Source organism: Oreochromis aureus, linkage group 8 (genome assembly GCF_013358895.1).
Source record: "Oreochromis aureus strain Israel breed Guangdong linkage group 8, ZZ_aureus, whole genome shotgun sequence".
In the NCBI taxonomy this organism is placed as follows: Eukaryota; Metazoa; Chordata; class Actinopteri; order Cichliformes; family Cichlidae; genus Oreochromis; species Oreochromis aureus.
Genome location: NC_052949.1, coordinates 5,617,015 through 5,631,810, shown reverse-complemented (window position 1 = coordinate 5,631,810; position 14,796 = coordinate 5,617,015). Strand labels below are relative to the sequence as shown.

At 39.5% G+C, this 14,796-nt stretch overlaps 1 protein-coding gene across 4 annotated transcripts in view; it reads right to left on the bottom strand.

Moving 5' to 3' along the window:
- The window catches only part of skap1 (src kinase associated phosphoprotein 1), a 46,096-nt gene that overhangs the window by 16,077 nt on the left and 15,223 nt on the right, over positions 1–14,796 (bottom strand). For all 4 annotated transcript variants that reach the window (XM_039615971.1, XM_031759375.2, XM_031759374.2 and 1 more), the window contains 5 exons: positions 5,226–5,306; positions 5,020–5,103; positions 4,801–4,925; positions 3,084–3,147; positions 1,469–1,666 (listed from right to left, as the gene is read on the bottom strand). In XM_039615971.1, the coding sequence (XP_039471905.1) occupies positions 1,469–1,666; positions 3,084–3,147; positions 4,801–4,925; positions 5,020–5,103; positions 5,226–5,306 (552 nt within the window). The remainder of the gene's footprint in view (positions 1–1,468; positions 1,667–3,083; positions 3,148–4,800; positions 4,926–5,019; positions 5,104–5,225; positions 5,307–14,796) is intronic.

Here is a 14,796-nt window from a genome sequence, read left to right as displayed (position 1 = left end):
GTGGTAAAGAAAATGGAAATTTGGGGTCATGCCCTCACAAATGCATCCAACATCAGAAACTAATCCAGATACAGATCTTTCTGGATGCAGGGACTTAATTCATGCCATTGTGCAGAGGCAGTTTTCACCCTCCTTTTGTTTTTGCCTCCTTCTATCCCGAAATATAGATTTCAGTTTCATATTATCTGTTGATGATACCAAGCTAGGTTATTACTGTGGTTTTACCGTAATTATTATCACTCTTAACCCTCTATCATGTTATTTCTAAGCTGTAATATTTTATTGTTCTGTTTTAGATAGTTGCTTTAATTTACTATTAAACAGCAGTATTTTTAAATCATACACAGCTTTTGCAGCTGTCACAATAATTTGTTTATTTTAAGGTCCGGGGGAAAAAACCCCTAAAAGTAAACATGTGCTATATGAAGACATTTTTTACTAATTAGCAATGTAAGGAATAAATGCTTCTATTTGCAGAGATAGAAAGGTTCCTAAATGCAAACATGGCAGCTGATCAGTGAAAATTACTCCCAAATTGAGTTATTGAACAGTCTGTAATCACTGTGTAAAAGCCGAGCAGAGGGAGGTGCAGCATGACTGATAAGCGAAGGGGTGAGAAAGTGAACGAAAGAGCCCGTCATTCGATATGCCATCTGTGGTCAGGGTCGGTACCTCTTCCCAGATGGCTCTGAACGCCGGCGTGACAGTTTGAAGACTGATTCCCCTCTCACCAGTGATTTTGGCAAAGGTAATGTACTCACTGAGTGAAACTGAATCTTGATGTATCTTATCTAATAGAACGAGTGATGGACGACGGCCCTGAGAAGATCGGATCACCCCCTTTTGTCCTTCTTGGGATCTTGTAGCCATGGGACTCTCTCTCACACACACACACACACACACAGTCATGGGGTCTCGTCGGTCAAACTCTAATTTCTATTAAAGATGTGACATTAAGAGCTTCAGATCTATTTTAAGCTCTGCGAGATGCAGTTTTTACTTCCTTTCATCTAAATTGCTGTTGCCAGGCAATTTTAGCCAAAACTCTTGCTTAGTGGATTGAACCGTGGGCCATTTGTTGCCTGGCAACATTAGCTAATTGGACGGTCTATGACAGAGCATCCGAAACTAGCCAGCTCTCGCTGATTTCAACAACATAACTTGTTCAGAGAGATAAGGAGGGAGCAGATTTGGAGTAGGTGTAAGTGAATCTTCCTCTTCCTGTCCTGCAGCAGCCACCCCGGTGCTGACAAGCTTATTAGTGTTGCTTGATTTAAAATGAGCGATCAGTCTGGAGGAACCTGGCAACACAAATTTCGCAGCAGGGAAAGATGGCAGATATTTCATGTTGCAAAAATCCCCCAGGGTTTGAGCGTCTGTCTGACTGAGTATCATGAGGGGTTGTGTGTGTGCGTCACTCCTCTGTTTATTTATCTGCGCAAGTGTATGTCCAACCACATCCTCATACCTGGCAGCTCCTCGTAGATATCTTCTTCCTCGTCATCCTCCTCCCCTATCTCCTGTCCTCTGGCTACTCCTCCTCCCCGGGAGGCCGGGGTCGGCCGAGTCGGGGTTTCGTTGACCACCCCCTCGATGTCATCGTAGGTATCCTCGTCCTCCTCCTCCTCCTCCTCGTCATCGACGGGGATGAAGTTGGAGCTGAGATCTACGAGGGAAAGGGAAACAATGTGATAGAAAGTGTTAGCGTCACAGCGTGGCACAAAAGACAGAGACATGCATTAAGGGCTAAAGTAAGAGAAATGTCCGTCACGTCCTCGCTGCACAACGGGGCCGAGACACGTGCCAAACAGCAGCGGTGACAAACACTGGTGCCCCCGACACATGCTGCAAACAGTTATCATGCTCATTAGCTGTTAGCCTTTATATTTTTTTTCAACTAAGCAATAAATTATTGTTAAAACACCAGAAAAAAAAGCGTTTATAATTTCCATTTTGTCTGACAGCTCAGACCTAGAGGAAAAGGATAAGACACAAAGGGGAAAGCACATTTGAAAGGTCAGATCTAGCAGATGTTAATAAGTTATCGGTTGTTGTTGATTTTCACTTTATAATTTTCCACAATCCAATAAGAAGCCTCTCCCTCTCACATCATCCCCATGGTTCCTGCTTACCATCTGTTTATCATATTCATTCTGGGTTGTCCTACAGATGAAGGCGCATCCCATCTAACTGCATCTTTTGTTGCATTTCATATGCCCCCCCCTCTCTCTCTTTCTCTGTCCTTGCATTTAAGGCAAAACGTTCTGGAAAGCGTGCCGATGCACTCAGATGAATTTGAAGGTGAAGAGGATAAATAATCATTTGCATGTTCTGTTTTTTTGTAGTAAAAAAAAAAAGGGGGTGGGAGGAAGTAAGACAAACTGCAGAGTGTCCGTTACTTCCCGCAAATCAGTGGCCCGGCCCGAGCCCATTTTAGAGTAGACGAGGCACGACTGCTCGCTCAGATGGAGGAGCTGTCTCATTGCAGGCGACTGGCCATTGCAACACAGGGTATCAGGTCCTCTGCCGTACACCAGCAGCCAAGCAGAAATCAATGTCACTGGAGGATAACCAGAACATCTACCAATCAATTTCCTGTAAGTTGGAATTCGGTAGGAGGGTTAGGGGAGGAGTGGAGGAGAACCAGAGCTACACGATGGTGCACATGACATGCTGGGTGACATGTCGAATGAGGTGATTCAGGACTCTTGTGTTCGGCCGTGTAGTTAGTGATGGATGGGGCGGTTTTCGTATGAGTCAGAGATGACAAAGAACTCCCTTGCACTTCTGACCTTTCTGCCCCTCGAAAACACAAGAAAACTTTAGTACAAAAGAACATTTTTTAGAACATTTATACTGCTTTAACTGTATTTTCCACTTAACCTATGTGACTTTTAAAAAGCCAAGTCAATTTTATTTATATATAGCAATATATATTTGTCTTATGAATGGGCTATCATTGAACAGTGCAGAGAGAAAGGAGGAAAACAAAGCAGGGAGTGGTTTTCCATAATGAGTCATATGCAATAAGTCAGAAAAAGTACAAAAAAAAAAAAGAAAAAGAGAGAGAGAAGCTGGCTTACCTCTAAGTACAAAATTGATTTGGTCCACCCATTCTCTGGCCTCTTGAGGGCTGCTGGCAGTGAACTGGAAGGAGAGAGCGGCAATAATAATACTGTGATTATCATTTAAACGTGCATTTATGTGCCTGGATTTTTATTCATTTTTATTTCTAGCCATGTAAGAGGAGAGAAACAGAAAGAACAGATATTGCTCTCTTTTAAAAAGCTGTGAAATGTTTAAAAAATCTGAATCTAACTTATTTATTAAAAAATGAAACGACTGGGAAAACAAAAACGCATTCCACGTGTACATTTATCAAACTATGTCACAAAAAACAGATTCAACCCAAACACAGACTGAAAACCAGGCTGAAGCTGGGGCGACATTCTTGAATTCAAACTTAGAAACTTTAAGGTCTGCGCGATAATAACAGGTTAAAAAAAAACCTAAATAGTTTAAATCTCCAAATAAGACAACATGAGTAAGACTTTAAAGACAGACTACACACAAGGAGAGAAGGGTAATAAGAAACAGGTAATCAGACACTAACGAGGGCAACAAACAAGAACAAAGGAAGGAAGTAAAACTACAGAAAATCACCTGAATATCTAACCTTCAAAATAAAACAGGAAATAAACTGAAAGAGATTTAGAGATGATGTGACCGATGGGAATATAGGAGGCAGAAGAAGGAAAAACAAGAACTGAGGATTACAATAAAAACCTAATAAACAGAACCAGGGATACAACAACCACGGCAATAAAAAAGCATAAAAACCAAAATTGTATTAGTCTAGATAATCTGATAATGTTTGAGGCAGCTGTGACTTTAATGGTGGATGCCCAATAATTACAGGGTCAGCAGCTCGATACCTGCCCTCATGAGCAGGTCTCAGCGATTGTTTTAGTGGTCTTAGTGTGCGTGAGAGGATGAATGTCAACCTTTTATACAGGCACAGACAATGTGACGCACAGTGACATTTTACAGAAAAATAAACTTTTCAGAAGTTTGTGGGGGACTAAGTATGCTCTGATGACATCATTTCAGTAAAATGTATTTTCACTGCAGTTTAGTTTTAATTCAGAGACCAAATATGTTTAAGCACCCTTTTACAATCCCCAAAAGTCTCGATAAAGTGCCAAAAGAATGAATCCTAAGACCCAGAAATTACATTAACATTTTGCTCTTCAAGTTTCCTGAACTCAAAAGTCAATGGGGTCTTTTAAACAAGTTATATGATGGTTGATGGTTAGATGTTTAAAACCAGCTGGTTTGGACATGTGCAGAGGAGGAGGAGTGGATATCCTGGACAAAGGATGGTGGTGACATAAAGTCTTTCAACAGCGGGGTAGTTCATCTATAACCTAACATTAGCATACGATTGCATTTATGGTGCAAAAATTAAAATTAAAGTTGTTTGCTTTATTTAAGCTTATTTATATAACCTTTTCTTTCCCACTGAGATTCTGAAATAATCCAAAAAACTAATGTTAAAATCCCACCAGCTTATTGTCTAAGGAACCAGGGCAATGCTAATTTTTGGATTGGCCTACAAAAACCTTTGCAAAATCTCTGCAGGACTCCATCAAACTATAGTATATATAATTATATATTCTTCTTTTGGAGCCCTAGAAGACGAGTAAAGAACTGCCAGAAGAAATCATGTCAGCTCTTAATAAGACATGATTTTACTGGAGTTTATTTCTTTAATAATAGTAATATAGAGATAATACAGACCTGGAAGGGCCGTTTTCCAGGAGCACTGAGCTCAAAACAGGATTTTCTTTTGGAGTCTTTTCTCAGGTTGGTCACCATCTGTACAGTGTAGTCATTGATATAAAATGAACCCTTCTGCTGTTTATCTGTAGGGGGGAGAGGAGAACACGCAGTGGGATGAAATCCAATTTAAAATTATGCAGCTGTGATGTTTCCACATGGTGGCATTTGAAAACAAACCTTTTTCACTCCCAAAGTAGTAGAATATTGAATTGTTCAGGATGCACCATCTCTTCTGCCACTCTGGTCCAAAGAAGCTGTGGTCTAAAGAAAAAACAAAGCAAAAAAAGGAAATTATTCACAGGAAACCAATTTTTTGTGTGTAAACAGATCAAAAAGCGGGACAAATGAAAGGGAGACTGTTGATAGTCTATCTGTTGTCGTACCTTTTCGTTTCTTTTCCAAGTAACCTTGCTTCAGGATGTTGGTGAGCTCATAGGCTGCAACTGGAGGGATATCCTCATCGTCTGTGAGAGCAACCAGACGTGAAACATCTTGTTATGTCTGTCTAAAATCAATTTATAATCACAAATGAAAAAGAAACAGTTCCTCACATCTGAGAAGCTAAAATCTGCGAATTTCTTTCTTGAAAAATGACTTCAAGCTTTGTTAGCATTTTTTTCCAGTGAATCAGCTAATTGACAAAACAACTAATTGTTTACTCACTAACTCCTTATAAGCTACACATAAACTTCCCTTTTTCCCTCAAGGCACTACACACACATCAGAATATAAAGTCTCTAACCCTGTGGATCAAATACATCCCTGCTAGTCTTTAGGAAACTGGGATCAATACTTCTACAGTGCTGCTGAGCACTGCAGTCCATTCATCTGCTCACATTGCATTTTAATGAGAGGAAACTTCCTGTGGGGATTAAAAACCTCTCGTCAGTGTGCAGAGTCAAAATTTAAACATGACAGGATGATAGTTAGGTTATGATCAATTACCTTTGCAATATCAAACTAAAATAAATACTTGAACCCCAAATATCTACTGAGATGATCAGAAATATAACACTAAACGTGCTTCAGAACACGTTTAATTATGTATGTATTATTTTACATAGTTTAACGCATCATTATCACATCATAAAATATCTAGAAAGCTTCTGTTATTTACATTTACAGCATAGATATTGTAAGCATAGTAATTTTGTTGGCTTCAATTTCTGTTGTTGTAGGACTTATAAGGATCAGTCTGTCAATAAAATCCAGATCACTGCACCGTAAGGAGTAAAACTGGTATATTGTTTGAAGTCGGCACTTTCAACACAAGCTGAAATGAAGACTCGGCGAGGCTGTGTCTTGCTCAGGGTCATTTTAAATCAGTCATGTGATTTGGACATTCACTCCAGAGGGTTAAACAACGTTGAGATTTGACTGGAGAGTGAAAAGTGAAAGGCTGTTTTCTCAGATCCTTGAAAAGACTTTATATCTAAATGTGGTTAAAAAGTGTCAGCATGTAGGAAACATGTTTCCATTGAGACATGCACCACACAATGAGATACCCATTAGAAACACAGTTTATTTGTAGATATATAAATAGTATAGAGAAATTTTATCTGGTAATTTAAGTCTGATCAGAACCACTCAAACAACTATTTAAGTATTTGAAATAATGTTCCTGTTGCAGGTAAAAAAGATGACTAACACTGAATAGTAATCTTTTCAGAACAGTGAGGGTAGCTTTAACATTTCTCTTTGTTATAATGCTGCAGTTATATGAGATAAACACTCCACAGCAGGTTGCCTGAAGAGATGCAATTTAAACCAGCTGCTCCATGTTGAAGTTATTGTTGAACCTGTCAGAAGAAAATCAAAGTATTTTCCCATTTTCTAGCCTTTAGCTGTTAGAGAGGAACTTGACCTTACATCGACCTCATAGACCATCCTCCTCCATGTGTTTCAGTGGGAGTACCTGGCTTTTCTACGTGTCAAAAACAAAGCTCAGCTTCCTCTGAGTTCATTAGTCAACGGGGATTGGAGGAGCAGAGGAAGAGAAGAAGCTCCCTTTTTAGTCTGAAACACAGGAACAATTCAAAGACCATTTACACGAGTCAGTGTGACACCCCCATTCAGAGCAGCGATGACAGGGGGAATGCCTGGAGTCCATCCCCCTCAGAGAGGGCCTGTTTAACTGCTGGGAAAAACCAAACATGTCAACCCACAACTGGCTCCTCTGGGTCAAACAAAGAGCATCCCCCAACGTTAGACAAACAGGAACCTCTGTGTCATTCATAAAAATCACCAACAAGGAGAAAACTAAGTGGGCATTAGCCCAGCTGAATGGCCACTCCTGAACTTGTTATTTGCCATCTATTCACAGCGAGTTTCATCTAAACAACTCAGCTCCAGAGAGCGAAATAGAGCTGTTACTGTTTTATTTATTTGTTTATTCATTTTGCTAGGCCAACATCTCTGAGATTTAAGTTCACCACAAACCTATGTGTGATCTGATAACCCCTCGTGGCTTCGGCTTGTGGTCCTGACAGATGAGCGGGTCATTCCGGAGCTGAGCCCCAGACACCTCACAGCACTAACACGCTCACATATCATCAGGCTGCCTTTGTGGATGGACTGACCGGTGACACTATAAATACAGAGGTGCTAAGGACTGTTTTGTCAAAGAGAACCTGATTCGGTACATCATAACAAACAGCGGTCATTATGCTCCTCCACCTCATCTATCCGCCGGCAGTCCGTCCATTTTTTTTTTCTGGTCCTGCTTCCCTGTTGCGGCCCACTTCTAATCCCCTCATCTATCTGCTTCCCTCGCTCTTCATTTATCTGCAAAGTCGGCCCGGCTAATAGAGGTGGAGGTGAAAAATCAACACAGGATCACTCTGATCTACTTGAGTCAATAAACATTACAACATTCGTGCATGCTTAACACTTTAACGCCAGGTGACCTGACCTCCACTTGACTGTCCTTTGCATGCATCGTGAACACGGCTGCAAACATCGACTGCAGCGAAACAATAGCTCAAGATTCATCCACAGGGTAGCGGCACAACCTAAACGCCTCTTGCTGTCCAATGCCGCTTGATCCCACCCTAAACATAAGCAGACTCTGATTGGTCCTGAGTTAACAATGCCTCCTTTAATGAGAATTACACACTAACACCTCTTTTGGGTTTTTTTAAGAGGATATTCTGAGGTAATGTTATTTGAAAATGTGTAATTTAGGGTGTTAAAAAAACCTACAAAACCATCATGGTGTTTGAGTTTGAGTACAGGCACAGAGAGACACATTAATGCATCTAATTAAGGCCTCATCAAAATCGCAGACAGACGGCACTCTTTCATAAAAATCATAAATTGCGTTATCAATTATTCAGGGCAATGCCATGACTTCATTTTCATCCCTTTTGCGTTTTAATTAGCACCATCCACAGCTTTGGTATTGACATTAATTTGATGGCAATTTATTGATATTCAGCATAACCTATTTAGCTGAGTGCAATTACCAACAAAGAGAAGCAGATAGATGTGGCGTTAGAGTCGCATCCCGTGTTTTGTAAATCAAGGTGAGGAGTTGCTACTGGCCGCACTAACTGAATCTAACGGCTCTCAGCGGTCATCAGTACGAAAAGATCCGAATGTAAGGAGATAATCAATGGAAATTGACCAGAGATATGTGTTTAATTGATTCCGACAAAGGAACGTTTCTATAAGCTAGCCGACCTGCGTGCCGATAAGTGCTCCATTCTGCTGCCTTCCTGAAATCGTGTTAAAACTCAGAGGGGATACATGAATACATAACAATGCATCCAAGCTGCCAGCGGTTTGCCAAAGCCACAATCTCTCATTTGGTTATTCACACTCTCCCAGCATGGTGTTATGAGCTCAGCAGTTGATCCCGCAAGAAAAGGCTGATTTATGTTAGCATGACCAGAGGGAGTTAATGTATTCTCTCATTAAAATCCACTTTAGTTAGGCTGAAAGTCAATCAAAGCCTGGATAGAGAGTGAATCAAAATGAAGGGAAATGGTCGGGTGGGAGGACTAATACGTTACATTAGATCTAACGGTGGTCATAATGCCACAAAGATGCTATGAAAACACAAAAACGCTCTGAAGATGTTGATGGTGCTCCAGAAGATGGAAAGCAAAGCCAGAGGTCCCCTTAGCGCCTCTTCTCTGAGAGTGCTCGGTGGCAGGGAGCGGCGACGGCAGCGGTGGGACTCGGTCCCAGCAGGGAGACGTGTACTTTCAGAGGCTCCACTCTAACCATTACTGTAAAATGGCCGGTTACATGGAGAGAAACGCCGTGAGATGAGGGGAAAAAGCCTTAAATCGGGCAAAATGCTATTCAGTCTTGTTTTTTTGCACATAAAAACATGCCTTACTTTCACGTGGAAGCAGTGTGTTGTAACTGAGAGTGGGATCTAAAAAACGTTTGGAAAGACGTGGAATTAAAAATTAACTGATAATATTTTTCCCTGTCCATCAATACTGCATGCCTGTGATGTCTAATAATGGCTGCCTTATGTGCCTGCTCTGTCTTTATTTAAGTGAGGGTGTGTGTCATGCGTGGGCTTTATTACTGTAGTCCCTCGTGCTGCAGAGGTTTTACTGTACATCTGTGGCTGTTGCATTTCTAATGGGGATTTTCTTTTCTTTCCATTTCTGGTGTATTTGACTGTGTAAGCTCATAACTGTCATCAATGATTAATTATTCATTTATGTCTGATTGTAAATTACTGGCCAATATAATATCATGAAATAGTGAAAAATGCATCTTTGCTGTTATAAACAACCAGTTCATCAATTATTCTACCGTTATTGGCTTGACTGATTGATCAACTTGTTGATTATTTCTTGACTGTAGATTAAACCCTATGACGTATAACATTACAAGACAGTATTAAAAACGACCAATAAAATCAGGTGGTGTTTTAGCTTTAAATGTGTCCATTAATGAATAATTGTTTGATCGCTAGCTTGTTTGTTTTAAATCCTTAACATCAATCTGTCTGCAACTAACAAACATTGTCAATACTGATTCATTTGTTGATTATTTGTAGATTTTGCATTAATGCTTTGGGTAATAAAAAAAAGCTTCTTACGCTGTCCAAAGATGTAATTTTTGGTTTTTTAACTGAGCAATAAAACCAGGTGGTGTTTCCACTTTAAACATGGCAATTATTTATTAATCTTAAAGCAGCTCGTTTGTTTCTTTTATCCTAACGTTAACCTGCCTGAAACTGACAAATATTGTCAATATTGATTCATTTCTGGTCTACATGATGTCATAAAATACTAAAAATATTTCTTATACAGTCCAGCTTTTCTGCTATAAACAACAAATTAATTTATTAATCAATTTCCAGTCACTGGCTCGTTTTTTTCTTTAAATACTGAACATCAGCCTGTCTCCAACTAATAAATATTGCCATTTATGATTAATTTGGTGATTATTTCTTAACTATAGATTTTCAGACTATAAAATGTTGTAAAACAGGGCAAAATCCTTCTTATGTTCTTGAAAAATAACAGTTTTGATATTATAACTTAGTGGTAAAAACCAAATGGTGTTTCAATTCTTACATTTGCTCACTGACTTGTTTGTTTCTCGTCGTAAAAAGATTCTCATACTGTTCTGAATTTCAGTTTCCATACCATTATCATTATTATTATTATTATAATTATTATTTACCTCAGACAAGACAGTTAATAAAACAAATATCTGATTACTGACTTGCTTCTTTCCTTTAATCTAATTAACCTGCCTATAACTAAAAAAATATTGATTCACTACTACCGACTCATTTGTTGACTGTTTCTTGCTTGTCGGTTATTACCCTATAAAAAAAGTCATAAAAGAGTGAAAAACGTGTTTTATATTGTACAACAATTATAAAATAATGGGTTTTGCTATTATAAATGGCCAATAAAACCAAGTGACATTTCAGCTTTAAATTGAACAGTTAATTAATTAAAATCTGCTCATTGGTTACTGATCATTTCTTTTTGTTTGTAAAATGTATTTCATTACACAAAAATATTCAATTTTGTTACATATTTTTTATAACTGTGTGTATTTTTCTTTTTCATGCCTCAATGCGAGCTCTTTTACTGGTTTCTGCAAATTCATCTACTTGTATTACAATTAAGAATTGGGCATCTGCTTTTAATCCTTAACATCAGTTTCCCTCCACACTAGACTTTTGCTCAAATCTGGTCATTTTTACACCACCCTGATGTGATTTAATACATCTCATCCCTCACAACAAAATAACAGGAGGTACAGAGACAAAAACCTGCCTGAAAATCCCAGAGTTTACTTGTTATTTTGGGGTAAAACATCTGTCAACATTATTATTGGGATTAATACATATCTGTGCAGTGGTGACCCACCTAGAAGCACAGGTGTAAAATAAGGGCAGAAAGTTGTCATATGTTTCCCTTCTCCTCCGCTCAGTCCTTGAGCAAGAGGTGCTTTCACAGCGCCTTACGATGCAAGAGGTATTGCAGTGAATGCAGCATCAGGGGGGCAGGACCTGACCCCCGGGTGAACTCTGCTGATGAGGTGAAACAGAAGGCAGAGAGAGGCTCCCCGGCCCTGAGGGGGCTGCGGGGAGGAATGCTGCTGATTCCACAGACGAAAGGGAACGAGACCGCAACCTCTTCGATACCGTCCTTGATTAGGAAAAAGGATTCACTTGGTGCACCTTCACCCGCCTGGCGCTCAATCTGCGCACACGCCAGGCTAAATTGATACATTTTTCCTCATTACAGTAGGAGGCCTTTGCAGTACATCCCTCCAGCGAGCCGGCCGTCAGAAGGGAGGAGAGAAACTGAGAGGCACTGAGGTTAAGGGCACAGTGTCTTCCCTGCCCTCCTTCCCTCCCCCTGATTTGATTAGGACTTCAGTCATCGATACATAAACCATGTTTAGAACCTCCTAATGCATGTGTTTGAACCAAAGAAAACACACAGTGCATTATATCACGGCTGTATCACCGTCTAATAATACTTAAAAGGATCAGAAATGTATGCAGGAGTGATTAAGGTTTTCTTTTTTTATATGAGTCAGGTCTGAATAAAAAATCTGACTCGAGATCTGAGCGACAGAACAGAATAAAAACTTTTCTGCAAATATTTAATTGCACTTCTTGACTGATTTCGATTCAGGACATTTGCTTAGGCTGCATCTGCAGAGAGTTATCTACTGTTTCTGTTTTTCTGTAACTGAGAACAAAAAAATATATATTTATGTGCCCGTACGCGGGAATAGATGTTAAGTCATTCTCGGTTTTGCTCCACTCCTACATTCAAACATCACGGGCCGGCCACTGTAAAGACACTAAGGGGCTAAATTTACTATGTGACATCGGCTTCCCCCTGGGCAGCCATAAGCAGCGTCTACAGCGACCCTGAATTTCCCTTTTCTAGATTTACTACCACTATTCAAATGCTTAACTGCAGATACAATGATCCTCTAATCGCTGGGGATGGTTTTCAGCTGCTTCGCTGACAGAGACCAAAAAAAAAAAAAGAAAAAGAAAGAAACAGTCGTAAGAATATAAATACCAACAATGGAGGAGTTCGGGCCCACAGAGGAGCCTGCGTCTCTGCGATAAAAATGGGATACAGCGCAATCAACGGCAGAGCCTGGAGGGAAAAACACTCACAAAAAAATCAGCACACTTGCCCTCTGAATGTACAGTTATTGCACCTTTAAAATGCTCCTGTGATCGCCGCTTAAATGCTTTAAATGTAATTTTAAAGAAAGGACCACGATTTTAGAGCAATATCTCACACCAATTACCATTTTATATAACGCGGTCCTATTTATAGCCACTGCTGTTAAACACCATGTCAATAAATAAAGTTATATTTTACGATTTTCAATCATAAATCACCGGCAAATCCAGCTGGCAACAGGTGTGACGGAAAAAGGATTCTGTGGAGGAAAATAAGGCCGAACGCTCGTTAAAAAACATCTTAATTAAATTTGATTCGGTGACTTATAATTAAAATAAAAATGTTATTTGGTTTAAATTATTTTAAAGGACCAAATTATTGATTGTTCTAGCTCATGTGGATTCATTTAAATCAAAACAACTGTTCACATTAATTAATAATGAAATTAATACTACTATTTATTAATAATGAGCAGGTTTTTCAAACAAAAACTTTTTTTTAGTTTGATTTATCCTTTAAATTTTGTTGATGACAAGCAAAACTTAACTCTGATATATTAATTATGTTTTAGGGTTTCAATAATTTAGTTTTTCATAAAGAAGAATGACCCTTAAATAAAGATTTCTTTTGAAGGATTTTGGCACTTTTTAAGGATTTAAAAAAATGTTTTGCTGAAGAAAACAGCAAATAATAACAAATATATAAAACAAATAAGTATCATGGCAGCAGCTAAATGATTCAAATTTATTTAAAACATTAAAAGCTTCTTAAAAACAAAGCCAAGTAATTATATAACTATCAACTAGATTTCTTTCTTTTTAAATCATTTACAAACTTTTTAAAACTTCTTTTTTGCTCTTATCTTTTTGGATTTCTTTATAATATTGTAATATTAAGTAAATAAACCAAAAAAGGAAAGAAATAAACCAAAAAAGGAAAGAAAAAGCCGAAACCATGTCAGTCGAGCTTCATTCGCAGGGAAACGGTAAATCAGCCTCCATGACAGTAACTGCCGCGGAAGTCATTTAAAACTAATTTTTTTGACAATATACAAATGAACTCATAAAAAAATAATATAATATAAAACAGTAAGGATGATCATTATTCAGCGAATGTTTTTGCAGTATTGGTCAAGTTTTAAAATAATGTTTGCCCTCAGTTTTTAACTATTTTTCCAAGCGACAACCAAAATTACACTCAGCATATTAAATTACGCAAAACAGCCTAAAACCGTAAAAATTTATGTTTATTTTACATTTCATAAAAAAGTTTTTATTTTAACTGTGATTAGTACTGGAGGGAATTTATATTTTAAAGTTAACCATTTCTATTCGACTCCTGATTTCTTTCAGATGAGCCAACTCACGGGAAAGGCTGCTGTAACTCAGAGGTGAAAAATTACCATTGTAGATAAGCGATCTTAAAACAGCATACAAGCCCACAGCAGCCCTGTCCCACTTGGCACACGCTCAGAGCGGTGACTTCTCCCAGCCGTGTGGAGAGCTCAGAGTAAAGAGGGATGCATCCTCGACATGCTCGGATAACTCCACAAGGGCAAGTTAATGACCTTAAAGTGCTACATTACAGCAACAATTAAACACAAGGATCCCAGAGGCATCGGGAGCCGCCGTGTCACTGTCTGTGTACAGGCCAACACATCTCTCCCATCCCCATTTATTTCCCTAAGAAATCAGCGGGGCCACCTGGGCTTGGCATTGAAACTTCATTCATCTCCAGAAATGGATTCCAGTGGAGGGCAAAATCAAATTCTCATTTGCAAGGAAGGGGGAGAAAGAGAGGGAGTGAATGCAGGAGGTACCTGGGAACGCTAACCTCTGGGTGAACCCGCCGCATCTGATAGTTTTGCTATTTGTCTGTGACATTGACAGCTCTGGGGGAGATTAGGAGCCACCCTGCCCCGGCTTCCCACTTTGCATTCTGCCTATGCGCCTCTTTACAGATGGACTGCTGCACATTTACCTTCGCCTGTTTTCCCTAGGTTTCAGCACGGCGCCGCCGCACTAGAGGCAACGGAGGGATGTAATTATATGCCGTGCGACAATAAAACAAAGCAAATGAGAGGAGAGCTGCATCACGGGGCTTTCAAACCAGGAGGATGCAGAAAACTACACCGTGCGGCTTTTGGTGGTGGTGGTGGTGGGTGTGGGTGGGTGGGGGTGAAGCCGGAGATGAGAGTGATGGATGCCCTTCGGTTAAATACGTCCAAATCCCCCCTTCAAGCCGCTCTCTTCTTGCCAGGCAGCGTGAGTGAGTGTGTGAGAGAGAGTGTACAAGATTAATAGTGTAA